Genomic DNA, 12,999 nt, shown 5'->3' on the forward strand with positions numbered 1-12,999 from the left:
GCAGGCGGTTTCTGTTTGCCATCTTCAGTTTTATTGACCTCATCCTCAAACTCACTCCAACGCGGCTATCGCCGCCCCTGCTCCGCTCCGCTCCGGTCAAGTTCATGGATAAACTTCCATGTTGCTAAGTTCAGTGCTCTTTTATCTATCGATCCTCGTTATTTGGGCTGTCGGAAACCTTCGGCAACTTCACAGTCTCCTCCCTGAAATAGACTTTTTTTTTAAGTGTTTATTTTTGAGCGGGGGGAGGGAGGTGGGGGGGGGGAGAGGGAGAGGGGGGCAGAGGATCCAAGCAGGCTGCATGCTGTCAGCACAGAGCCCAGTGCAGGGCTTGTACTTGGGAACTGGGAGATCATGACCTGACCCGGAGTGAGATGCTGAACCAACTGAGCCACCCAGGTGCCCCCGAAATACATTTTTTTGATTGGCTTTAAGGGCAACATGTTTTCTTGGTTTCCTCTTAATGTGATTCACTGGCTATTCCTTCTGTTTCTTTTGTGTGCTTCTCCTTATTTGCTTGACCTCCTCATTTGGGAGTGCCCAGGGCCTCTTCTCTTCCTTTTGTTTACTTCCTTGGAGAGCTCATCCATTTTATGTTTTAAATACCATCTTCATAAGGATGAGTAGCACATTTGCACCTCAAGCCCACCTTTCCCCTGAATGCCGGCTTCTCCCCCCAGCTGTCAACTCGACATTGCCACTTTAACGTCCAACAGACATCTCAAACCCAGTATTTTGTCTTCTCCTAAACCTCTTCTGTGCCTTCTCCATTCTTCCAGAATGAAAGTCACTGCGGCCTTCTTGACCTGTTGCCCCTCACGCCCATCCATGTGGGAATCCTCTTGGCCCTTCTTCCAACTGTATCTAGACTCAGGCCATTCCTCGTCACTCCCCCCAAGTCCGGCGCGCGTCCTCTGTCCCCCGGATCCCTCTAGCAGCCTGATCGCCCCCCACCCCCAGCCTCCACTTGGCTGCAGACAGCCCAACACAGGGCAGCCACAGTGGTCCTCTTGAAATGTGGCCCGTGATGAGCCTTCTGGAGTCACCACCCTCTAATCATGACTTTCAATCGCAACGCGAAAGCCAGTGGCCTTAAAATGTCCCTTTGGGCTGCAGTCTGGCTCCTTGTCCCTTCTTTGACCCCTTCTGTACCAGCCACACTGGCCTGCCTGTTCCACCTCTCGGGCCATTTGCACTTTCTCTCCTCTGCCTCGAGTGCCTTTTTCCCAGAAGCCATGTCGTCTGTCTTCTGCTAGTCTGGGTAAATGTCACCACTCGGTGAGGCCTTCCTCTTCTCCCCTTTCTAAAATTACAGCACCCCTCCCCCACACAGCCTACCACGCCCTTTCTTTTTTTTTTTTGGCTAAAATACTTGTCACCTCGTAACAATTTGCTTTCCTTGTTTGTTGTTCATCCCTCCCCCCTATAATTAAAGCTCCGTGAAAGCAGGAATTTTTTGGGGGGGGGGCGGGGTTCTATTGTTGTATCCTCAAGGCCTGTAACCGTGTCCAACAGAATATTTACTCAGTAAACACGTACTGGGTTAATCAGTGAAAGTGTATCTTCCCTAGGATGCTGGATGTAGTAGCTACAGCTACTTAATGCAAATGCTAAATACTGTTGGACTCCTGTATTTTACCTTAGAAATGTCAATTTTATATTTTACTTCATGATCTATGTCTTTATTAAAGCAATTATTAAATTACTTAGCATTAGATGAAGTTGCAGCTTCAGGAAGATGCTATTTGGTTGTTCTGTTTCTGGATTGCCCTTCCCTCCACCCCCCACCTCCTGGTCTTGGTCCATATGTCCCATCCCCACAGCCTTGGGGACGTATATTCTAAATTCCAGTGGATATTTAGGCTAATGATTATGACGTTTACGCCACCAAGAAAACAGATTTTTCCTTTGTGTGATGTTCTTTGTAAAGTGGAATAGAATGATTACATTCTAACCTTACGGCTCCTTAGTTAACTTAAAAGTTGAGTTTTTCATTTCCTTCTCCTGTCTTCATTCCCAACTGTGCAAGCCTTTCCTGCCTGGAAAAAGGATACCTCCAGAGAAAGACTTTTTCAGTGCTTTCTTTATGAAAGGTACACGGATCACAGCTATTTTTCTAGAAGAGAAGTCTGAACGTGAAGTTGTACTTTTAAAAAAAAAGGATAATTTCAGATTGAAAAGAGACATTTAAAATAATTTTGATGTAATGCTAAAAAAAAAAAAAAAAAAAAAAAGATGGTGAAAAAAAATCCAGGTTGGACTTCCTGCCTTTGGCCCCTTCGTGATCTTGGTGAAATCGTTTAATCCCTGGAAGCTGTAAGACAGGGATGATCCTGCAAACTCTGGGGGTTCTTGTGCCCCAGTCAGCCTTGGCACACAGCGGCTCAGGGCATATTAGGCCCTCCCTCTCCCTCTGTGTGCCCATCTACTTTAGATAACAAAAAAATTGTAAATTCGTATAAATTATAAAATTTATACCTACTAACACTATTCATATTTTTTTCCTGAAGGTTTCCGTAAATTTGCCAGCTAAAATCTTACTAGGTTTGTTGTGAATAATCATAGAATTTAAGGAAAAGTTCAGCAATAGTTGGTTAATTGCGGGCCCCAGAACAACTTCTATTGTAGCCTCAAGCCTTAGAGAAATGAGCTCCCGAATCAGGCAGCAAGCTGAGCCGAAGTAGGAGTTACACATTTATGAGGGCGAGGAAAACACCTACTTAAATGAGGGAAAAAATGTGTGGCTGAAGCCTGTTCGTTTTGTAACTTACACGGAACAGTGTATAATGAAGAAATATTTTGCCAAGAATCACTCAGTGCAATTACCATGGTATATTTTGGTCACAGAATGTGATTGAGGTTCAGGAGCATGATGCCTGCTTCTGATTTACTGAGGCACATGCCGTCCGTGCAGGTCCCCGAGTCAGTGAGAAGCCATGTGGTTACAGCCCGGGTTCCTGTACAAGGTCTTCTGTTTGAGTACGAAGCTTGGGAAGTACTGACCCATGCCTGAACTCCCCTTTTTGGTGTAAGGGTTCATGTTCATAAAAGCTTAAGGTGAGAGGTTACTTAGAAGTCAGGCTAGCACATTTAGAACCCGGTGAATCTTTGGCAGTCAACAAACGCACTGCTCACGGTCTGTAGAGACAAGGATGTTGGCCAAACTTTGGATGAGATTTGAAGCAGACTTTGGAGAAAAAGAAGGTTGGGACTGAACATTTGATATATTAAACACACACACACACACACACACACACACACACACACACACACGAAAGAACATGGATAAAAGTATATGAAAGGCAGTTTGATAATTTCTAAAAGAAAAATAAAACAACTTTATGTTCACCAGGATTATTCTAAACTATTCTGTAATTTTGCTTGAAGAGGTGATTCATTCCCCTTCCCCCTGCCACCGCCCCCCCCCCCCCCCCAAAATATTTTCAGTTTCTGTGATGGCTCAGATGGAGCTGGGCCTCTCAACTCCCCGACATTCCAACAACATACCAGTAATATTTGTGGGAATGTTGGTCCCCCCCCCCCCCATAAACTCCATGCTGTTAGAGTTGTCATACACTCGCTTATTGATTCTACACATGGTTCACATTGGTAATTAGCCCCTCCCCGCACAAGCTGATAAACCCTTTTGGGGATGGGATCAGACCATATGTCTCTTTTGTCTCCCTCATAGTGCCCAGGAGGGGGTGGGATCTGCAGGAGAGTCTCCAAACTCCTGATGAGCCATGAGTAGAACTCTTTGTCACTTCAGCTCCCGAGTTTCTGCCAACACTAATAACATTTACCTCCTGTGCCAGTGCTGTCCCCATGCTGTCTTTGGGGTGTGACCTGTGGGCTCCTTCTCCAGACAGTTTCCTCAAGTGTCCCTAGGAGATGGCTCACACTGCGGTGCTTCTGGGACAGTTGGGGGATGGGGAGGGGTGATGGGCTAACGACAGTCAACATCTCCCCAGCCTCCCCTCCGCTCCCAGCTCCCATCTCTCTGAACTTTGTCCCTGACACCTGTGATCAGGCCCTGCTGCCTTGTCACCTTTCCCCGTACAAGCTGGGGTCTTTCTCCACTTAGTTCACTTCCTTATTCAGTAGCTTAGGGACTCAGCTTGTGGCCACAGGGTGTCCGTGTCTTAGAAACATGTGGTTTTCTTCTCCTTGGAAGGCCCTTCTTTTCTGTCTTCATCTAACAGAATCCCACTCATTCTTCAAGACTCAGGTCTTCAGTTAACTTTTTTTGGGGGGTGGGGAAGTAATTTTTAACCTTCCTAGGAAGACTTTGCACGTGCAGTGGAAGTTTCTCTTAAGTTGTAGAAGGAGGTAGGTGAGGACCACGTGCGCAACTTGTGGGGCCCAGAATTGCTGACAGAGGCTATTCCTCATCTGGGTCTTCCTGTCTTTAGCTCAGGTGTTCGCCTGGGTAGTGATTGAGCAAGTGTTTTGAGACTCTCTCGACTTGGTTTGTCCTTGGGTCTCGTTAAAATGGGATGTGCCATTCTGATGGAAGCTGTGGTTTTATAAGTCATTGTTTTCAACACTGCTTTTTTTTTTTTTTTTTTTTGTCACGAAGAAGCTATGATTGTACTTCACAACTCAGTATACAGGCAGACACGTGGCGACACATGGGAATTTAGTTTCATAAGACAGTTTTAACCCTTACTGGGATGCACTCTTCCATTTTCTGTCCTATTTTATCATCTCCACTCTGTTTCTATTCTGTTCTTTTAAAAATACTGGTAATTGAGTCATTAAATGAATGTCATGACTCATAGTTGAACAGACATTTCTAAAGCAATGCTGCAGATACTAGAACTTGTTACAAAACAGGTGTGAGTGCCTAGACCCTCCTTGTGATAAATTGGCTTCCTTAGGTGATGAACTGTGCAAAGGCCAGGCTGTTGTTTCCGTGGAATTGATTATCCACACCCCCACCCCTGTACCAGCCATGCTCATCCTCGGAGGTGCACACTGGTTTATCCATTCATCTGTTAATACGCGGTTGGAAGGGGTCCTGCCGAATTGAAATAGAACCCATGGGGCTCCACAATGGATGATCAGCTTTTGAGACCTTAGCAGCAGCTTGCTTTCTGCCCACTTTATTTGTAAGGATTACTCTTCCAGAGCACCATTCCCAGGGAGACCAGATGTTCCTTTTGCCTGCCTCCTTTACAAATTGGGTTCAAGTCTTGTGGTTAGCAATGAGCTCCTTTGAGTCATGGCCTTCAGTTCTCAAGTTCTGAGTGTAGTTCGCTGATGCGGAATGAGAGAAGCAGGTTTTGGGGCAATTATCTACAGCGTTTATTTAGTAAGTTTGGATCCTAGAGAGATGAATGCATGTTTCAGATTTTTAGGTATCGTCTTATATTTTAGTAGTTTTAGTAAGACAGGCAGTGAACCTTGAGGGCACAGGTTCTCAGCCTCAACCTGACATACATATCGGGACAGGTAATTATTTGTCGTGGGGATCATCCGGTGGACTGTAGGAAGTTTAGCAGGATCCCTGAATTTTACTTAGCAGGTGCTAGGACTCTAGTTGGTTTGATTGGAAATGTCTCCAGATATTATCACATGTCCCCCCAGTGCCAAAATTCACGTGGTGTTGAGAGTGACTGCTCTCAGGTAATACTAGTTGTTCAATGAGCACAATTTTCTATCATGACTGTCCAATAACATAAGTATATGGCTGTCATTGTTTCTGTTGACATTTGACAGACCTCTGACAAATTAGGTAGCTTTATATGCTGTTATAATTTGGGGAATTGATAAAAATCAGGAAAGTGCTAACAGAATTTGGAAGATTCCAAATTTATATATATATATATATATATATATATATATATGACATATATTACATATATATGTAATAATTAACATAATTAAAACTGTCTGAAACAACAGACTGTCATAAGATCTGATGTCATAGTACACAAATTTAGACTTCTAACCCACAATTAATAATAGGGCTGTATATTTGTATTGTATTTCTCAGTTTTTTAGGTGGTTTCACATACATTTCCACACCCAGTTCTCACTCCGTGAGGTAGGTAGGTCAGATATTTTTATCCTCAAGTTGTAAGTGGAGAAAATGAGACGCAAAGTATAAGTAATTTGCCCAAAGACTTGTGCTATTTAAGAGACGGAAACAGGCCTTAAACCCAGGTTCTCTGACACAAACCAGAGTCGGATGCTGAGGTTTGTCTTTTTAATGATTGAATTCCTCTCCCCCTTCCCCCCAATGAAGGAAACCAAGTAGATATTGTTATGGTTAATGATGGTTAGTCCTATTCTTATCTTTTTTCCTAGTTCTTATCACCATCTGGAATGTTGCCCTTGGACAAGGATGAGGCTCCTATTTCAGTATGAAAATCTCTCTGGAATTATGTGAGAAGCCTTGTTGGTGTCTCATGGTGGTAGAACGTCAGCTTCCCTCACTGCCTCGCCCAGCCGTAAATCTGCTTTTGTGCAGGGTCCCCACGCCTCTGTTCTGCTTGCTGTCCCCATTCAGCCCCCGTCCTCCCCACAGAACCATCCGGCCCCCGGGGGGTTGGCTCTTACCCTCTTTAGTTGCTCCTTCTGAGCAGCTGGCTCAGGCCAGAGACAAAGCAGTCTTTCCTCTGCTGTAAACTCTACACTACGTGGAAATGGAGACTTTGGGAATCTGACACATCAGTTCAAGCCCAAGCTCAAGGCAAATAAAGAAAAGGTAAATCTTGAATTTCCCCCGAAAGATGTTTTGCTGTGGAATTCGGTAGGGCACCATGGCTGTTGGCATTGTAGTGACGTATTTGTGAATTTCTTCACATTGCTGGGCATTTCTGGGGTGGTGATTGATCACAAGTTGAACCAAAAATATCCATTCTTATTTGTGATTTCAGCTTTTAAAAAGCAACAAGCAACATAGCAGGTTTATATGGTTGGGGAATGCAGAGAGCAAAAGACAAGGTGGTTGTTTTTTAGGTTCATGAGATTGTCCATTTTTTAAAAAAATTGCAATATTTTATTTTGCAATAAATAAGAGAATTATTAAAAACTTGTTTATACAGCACACAATATTTGCTAAATGACTTCCCTTAAATTCTCCATCAGTCAGCTGTGGGCCCCAATGCACATTAGCATACCTAATGACATAAATCGTAGGTTAGCATACCTAATACATGTTACTCCATGTTAGTATTTCTAATACATATTGCAGATTAGTATACCTACTATGTATTTTTTTCTGTTTAAAGATATTGGGAGCTTTGAACTAGTCTCTTTTTTAAAAAAAAGTTCACAGGAAATTTGTCGTTTGAGTATTTTCAGCCCCCTTTCTATCAACGACAACAAAAAAGTATTTAACTTGAATACCGTAAAATTCCCTCAGTAAAGGAGTCAGGGGTGTTGAACGTTTGACCTATTTATTCTCCTTTTTCCAGACAAAAGCCACAGCTGAAGCATGCCCAGTAAGTATCTGTTCAATTTGCCAAACTCCTCAGGGGTAATCGTTTCCCTCAGAGATTACCCTTCCTGTCAATAAATTCCTCATAAATACTGCATAATTCTTCTTGTTCCAGTTTGAGGCTGGTTTTCTTTTGCCAGGATTGGCTGAAGATGTTGAACAGCTGGTAGGCATTACCATACGTAACAATGCACACTGTTCTCCACCTCTTTGCTCCCTCTTCTGCTTTTTTCTGGGCAGGGCTGTGTTAATTACTGCAACGTTTCCTCGTGGGCGTCTGTGTGAGTCCTGTGGTCAGACCCAGTTGGGAATGATTCCTGCTCTTTGTGCTCAAGTCAGCCTTCTGGTATGTGAGGTTGCTTTCACTTAGTTCAACAAACGCTTCTTGAATGCTGTATGGGCCCCAAAGTTGCAGGCCTTGGGTAGACAGCGTTTTTGTAAAGGACAGGATCCAGGGCTCTGTGTTTCAAATATAACATGATATAAAAATGAAACTGCTTAATTTCAAAAGCAGGAAGATGAATGTAGGTTGTAACCTGTTGCTGGGGACTAAGCTTCCATCCCGGGGCCATTCTGCGACTTTGAAGCCTGGCCTTTGTGTGTCTTGAGCAGCTGACAGAGGGAGCCTCTCAATGGCAGTTTTGTATCAATTACATTGGAGAGCTTGACACCAGGGCTGTGTGTGCCTGTCTTCAGGCATGTGACCTTCAGATCAGAAGGGCCTGACAAAGCTGGGCCGGCTGTGGGTGAGGGACCCTGGAGCCTTTCACCTTTGGGGTCATCCCTGGGCCTTGGTCTTGAGGAAAATAAACAAGCACAGAGTCTCCCTGCAGTCAGCTCGTGGGAGAGGTCCCAGTGGTGACAGCCAGGAGCAACGCTGGCCACTTGTAGTTCCCTACGATTAAAAAAAGACGGAGCTGAAGAAATACTGACAACTCCTATTGTGAGCTTTTAAAAGGTGGGGTTCTTGTGATCTAGCTCCGGACTCACAGCGGTCACGGGGGCCATGTTTCAGTGGCATCCCGACCAGTGGGCTCTTCCCTCTTTCAGATATTTATGAGAGCCGCCCACTAAAAAGATAAGTGGTCGGTAGCATAGCGGGTGCCATTTGGGGCCACATTACGGAGCCGGTGGCCTGAAATGAGCTCTTGGATCCTCCTGCCAGTCCCAAAGTGAAAAATCTTTTTGGCATCCTCCTGTCCCCCAATTTAAAAATCTATGTGTGTGTATGGCCTCAGGAAGACTTGGGTCTCTGGTCTTATTGGAGAAACTTGGGGCCAGGGCCAGTGCTTCATTAATTTTAAAAGTCACTATTGAACTCTCCGAAGGGGTTACACCAGCTGTGTGCCAATAAAAGGATGGTCAGCATCACTAACCATTGGAGACAAGGCACAGTGAAACCAGATATGGTCTCGTCTTGTACCTGTCGATGGCCACTATCAAAACGCCAGAGAAATAACCAGTGCTGGTCAAAGCGTAGAGAAATGGGAATCCTGTACGCAGTTGGTGGGGATGTAAAATGGTGGAGCCACTGTGGAAAATGGGATGGTGGTTCCTCAAAAAATAAAACATAGAATTACCATATGAACCAGCAGCTTCACTTGTGGGAAAGCAGGGTCTGAGAGAGATGTTTGTCCCCCCACGTTTATAGCTGCATGGCTCACAGTGGCCACCAGGTGGAAAGCAATCGATGCGTCCACTGATGGATAAGGAGACAAACGAAATGTGGCCCATACGTATGAGAGAATATTACTTGGCCTTAAAAAGGGAGGAAATTCTGACACACGCTGTAACACGGATGAACCCTAAAGTCATTGTTCTAAGTGAAATAAGCCTGTCACAAAAAGACAGATGCTGTGTGAGTGTACCTACGTGAGATACCGAGGGTATCAAATTCATGGAGACAGGAGATAGAATGGTAGGTGCCGGGGCTCAGGAGAGGGAGGTGGGGAATTGTTGCTTAATGGGCACAGAGCTTTAGTGTCAGGACATGAAGAGTTCTGGAGATTGTATGCGTAACTGTGTGAATGTACTTGGCACCACTAACTGTACTCTTTATGGTGGTTAAGACGGTAAGTTTTCTGCTATGTGTATCGTAACACAATTACAAATAATTTCCGTTTTTGAAAGGGAAAGAAGTCACCATTAAACCGTCACTGCTCTGCTGTCTATGTCTGCAGAGAAAACTCAGGCTTTGTGTCCCGGGAGCGAGCACTGCCAGATGGCAGCTCATCCAGCCTGCCCCTTCCCTCCGAGTTGGGCCTCCTGCCCCTACTTCTTGTGTGGAGAGGCCCAAACATATGCTGGAGAACAACTCTGAATCTCCTTCGTGGGGTCAACCTCCGTAACACAAGTTGTTGCGGCCAAGGACTATTTTACTGTGATTCCGCGTTGTGGGTTTTGTTTTCACTGCTGAGTCAAATCGAGAACAATGATGCTCCTGAAGTCCTGTCCGTGTGCAGAAGCTGCAAGTTGTTTTCCCGATGGTGGTGACAGATGAGCCGTGACTCATGCTAGAGCCTTCACCTGCCCTCCCCTGAAACAAAGGCGCACGTTGGACTGCAGACTGTGTGTTGAATTAATGGCCTTTACAAGAGTGGGTGGGCAGTTCTAGCTTCCTTTACATCTTCCAGCACCTCTGATGAATCAAGCGGTTTATAGACATTTCATCTGTTATTTTGACAGTGATTCTGGACACTGGTTGTTTCTTGGTAGAACTTATATGAAACCTTTGTTTTTACCTTTTTGGAAGCTTGGTGTAAAATGCTCAACGGTTCCCTTGTATTTCTGTTTTTCAGGATCATTTCATGGACTCCCTTCCCATACTTGTTAACCATGCTGCCTTGTTCCCAGGACCCCGTGAAGCCTTCTGACTATTAATTTCCCTCAGAGCACAGACTAGACTTCAGGTACAGCCGGCTCAGATGAGTTGTGGTTCACCTCAAGTTGCAAGACTGTGATTAAGGTAATGAGTGACTTCAGTTGTTTGATCTGGTCATTTTTGTTTTGATATGTGTATGCTTAGCTCCCACCAAAGAAAAGTCAATTCATTTGACTTTTGTTTTGTGGCTGCACATTCTTAGGCGGAAAAACATTACAATTAAAAACCTACTAAATTCATTTTGAAAGGGACCTGAGAACATGACCCCCAGCTTGCCTCAAATAGTGATCTACTAGATAGAATGAAACGCCAAGGGGGAAGATTGAGATCTGATTTCAACTCGCCTGTTTGGCTTAACAGACTCATTGAGAAAAGTGGGGCTTTAAAAAGAGTCGCATGGTTTCTGATAAGTCAGCTTCAAACTATTTTTTCTCATCATGTTCTAAAGTGAGGACCCGTAAAGACTTGAGAAGCACTAGAGATTAGCTTTATGAAAATGTCTTTCTGCCCCAAATGAGAGCTTTTATTCTCTCCCCCTGCCACCCGCATTCTTCATCTCAGCCTCCTCTTTGGGGACTCCTTTTGTGGTGTTCCTACTCTGTGATAGACCCAAGCTCCAACAGAGTGTGGTACCTGGACTCCTGTTCTTACAAACTTGGCGGTTTTGAGCAATAATCTCTTATACTAGCTAACTGGCGTTAGCTCTCCTGGTACTTTGTATGGAATGAAAATCTCTCTAATCACTGACAAATCAGTGTACTGGAGTGACAGGTGCTTTTCCCTCATTTTCCCCTTCAAGAATCCTCTATTCAGAACCTCCCAACACCGAGCCTCAAGGGGGGGTCTCCGCCTTAAGCTGATCTTTGTGCCCGTTCAGCTTCCGAATTAACATCATACAACAAATTACGTGTTTTAAAGTTAACTAGCACGTGGGCATGCAGTATTATCCACTTGGCTGATAACCTGCATGGCATGTAGAAAACCAGTTCGGTAAGCAACTTGTGTCCCTGCTTTTCTGAGTTGTAGGAGACACAGCAGAAACGTCGCTTAGTCACTCTGTAACGTGTGGGGCTTTTTTTTTTCTAAAGAAAATTCTGTCATAATGGTCCTGTTTCTCACTGATGCCGCTCTTCTTCATTTAGCTTAACATGGGGAACTCGGAGAGTCAGTACACCCTTCAAGGATCCAAGAATCACGGCAACGCTCTCACTGGTGCTAAGCAAAAGCCTTGCTCGCTGAAAATACGCGGCCTTCACGCGAAAGACGACAAGTCACTGCACGGGTGGGGGCCCGGCAGCGGCGGCGCGGGCTACAAGTCCCGGTCCCTGGCCCGGAGCTGCCTGTCTCACTGCAAGAGTAATCAGCCTTATGGCTCGAGGGCCGGCGGAGCCACGTGCAAGGCCCCCAAAGGCGGCGCGTACGCCAAGCACCGGACCAGCGCCTCGGGCAACGACTTCCTCTCCCCGGAGAACGGCTTCCACTACGTGGCGCACCAGCGGGCGGAGGAGCGCGTGGCCTCGAGGGACTGCAATGGGCACCTTCTCAGCTGCTACGGGGGCAACGAGAGCGTGGCGGCCACGCCGCCGCCGCCGCCGCCGCCTCCTCCGGGCGAGGACCGCAAGAGCCCCAGGGTGCTCATCAAGACGCTGGGGAAGCTGGACGGCTGCCTGCGGGTCGAGTTCCACAACGGCGGCGGCCAGGAGGCCGAGGGGGCCCCGGGGGACGCGGGCGGCCCGGTGCGGCTGCTGCGCTACTCGCCCAGCCCGGGCCCCGGGCCCGACTCGCCCCCGGACTCGCGGCCGCGCTCCAGCAAGGGCAGCTCCCTGAGCTCCGAGTCGTCCTGGTACGACTCCCCCTGGGGCCCCGTGGGCGAGGCCAGCGAGGCCAGCGAGGCCGAGGGCTCCCTGCCGGCGCCCGGCACGCCCGCCCCCCGCCTGGGCGCCGACCTCCCGCCCGGGGCCCCGAAGCCCTTCAACCAGAGCTCTTCCCTGTCCTCGCTGCGCGACCTCTCCCCGGACGCCAGCCCCGCGGCCGCGGGCCTCCGGCTCTCCGGCGAGTTCGTGGGCGCGCGCGCCGGCCTCAGCCACCGCGTGTCCTTCGCCTCGGACATGGACGTGCCGTCCCGGGTGGAGCGCAGGGACCCCGGGCCGTACGCGTCCTTCACCCTCCCCTGCCGCAAGTCCAAGGCCGCGGCGGAGGACGCCTCCAAGAAGGACACGCTCAAAGCCCGCATGCGCCGCATCAGCGACTGGACCGGAAGCCTCTCCAGAAAGAAGCGGAAGCTGCAGGTGAGCCACCCCTGGCGCGGAAGGGAAGGTTCCCGAAGGCGCGCTGTCTGTCAAACGGGGCTGTTTGTTGCAGGAGCTCCCGCAGAGCGCTGGCCCGAGGCTCAGGAAAGTGCAGTTTAGCCTCAGGCTGGGCTCCTTTTATTGTTTGCAGCTTGCAGCAGTGGGTGGTGGTGGTGTTTCTCTTTGGCTTCAGAAGGGCACTTGTTACCCCTCACCCAGAACTTCAGGCTCTGATTCTGTGCAACCTTACCTCCTGGGACTCTGGTGTGAACTCCACGGGCGTCACCCCGAGATGTGGCCAAACTGTCCTTAGAAACTACAGCGTGGGGGTGGGGGGGGGGCGCCTGGGTGGCTCAGTCATTTGAGCATCCGACTCTTGATTT

The 12,999-nt window shown here is 47.4% G+C and overlaps 1 protein-coding gene across 5 annotated transcripts in view; it reads left to right on the top strand.

The window, feature by feature from the left end:
- TIAM2 (TIAM Rac1 associated GEF 2) overlaps positions 1-12,999 on the top strand; it is a 136,146-nt gene that overhangs the window by 16,139 nt on the left and 107,008 nt on the right. For all 5 annotated transcript variants that reach the window (XM_030316644.1, XM_030316645.1, XM_030316647.1 and 2 more), the window contains 2 exons: positions 10,246-10,412; positions 11,471-12,616. In XM_030316644.1, coding sequence (XP_030172504.1) covers positions 11,477-12,616 — 1,140 coding nt within the window. In that variant the 5' untranslated portion in view covers positions 10,246-10,412; positions 11,471-11,476. Of the gene's footprint in view, positions 1-10,245; positions 10,413-11,470; positions 12,617-12,999 lie in introns of those variants that run through there.

This window comes from Lynx canadensis, chromosome B2, assembly GCF_007474595.2.
Source record: "Lynx canadensis isolate LIC74 chromosome B2, mLynCan4.pri.v2, whole genome shotgun sequence".
In the NCBI taxonomy this organism is placed as follows: domain Eukaryota; kingdom Metazoa; phylum Chordata; class Mammalia; order Carnivora; family Felidae; genus Lynx; species Lynx canadensis.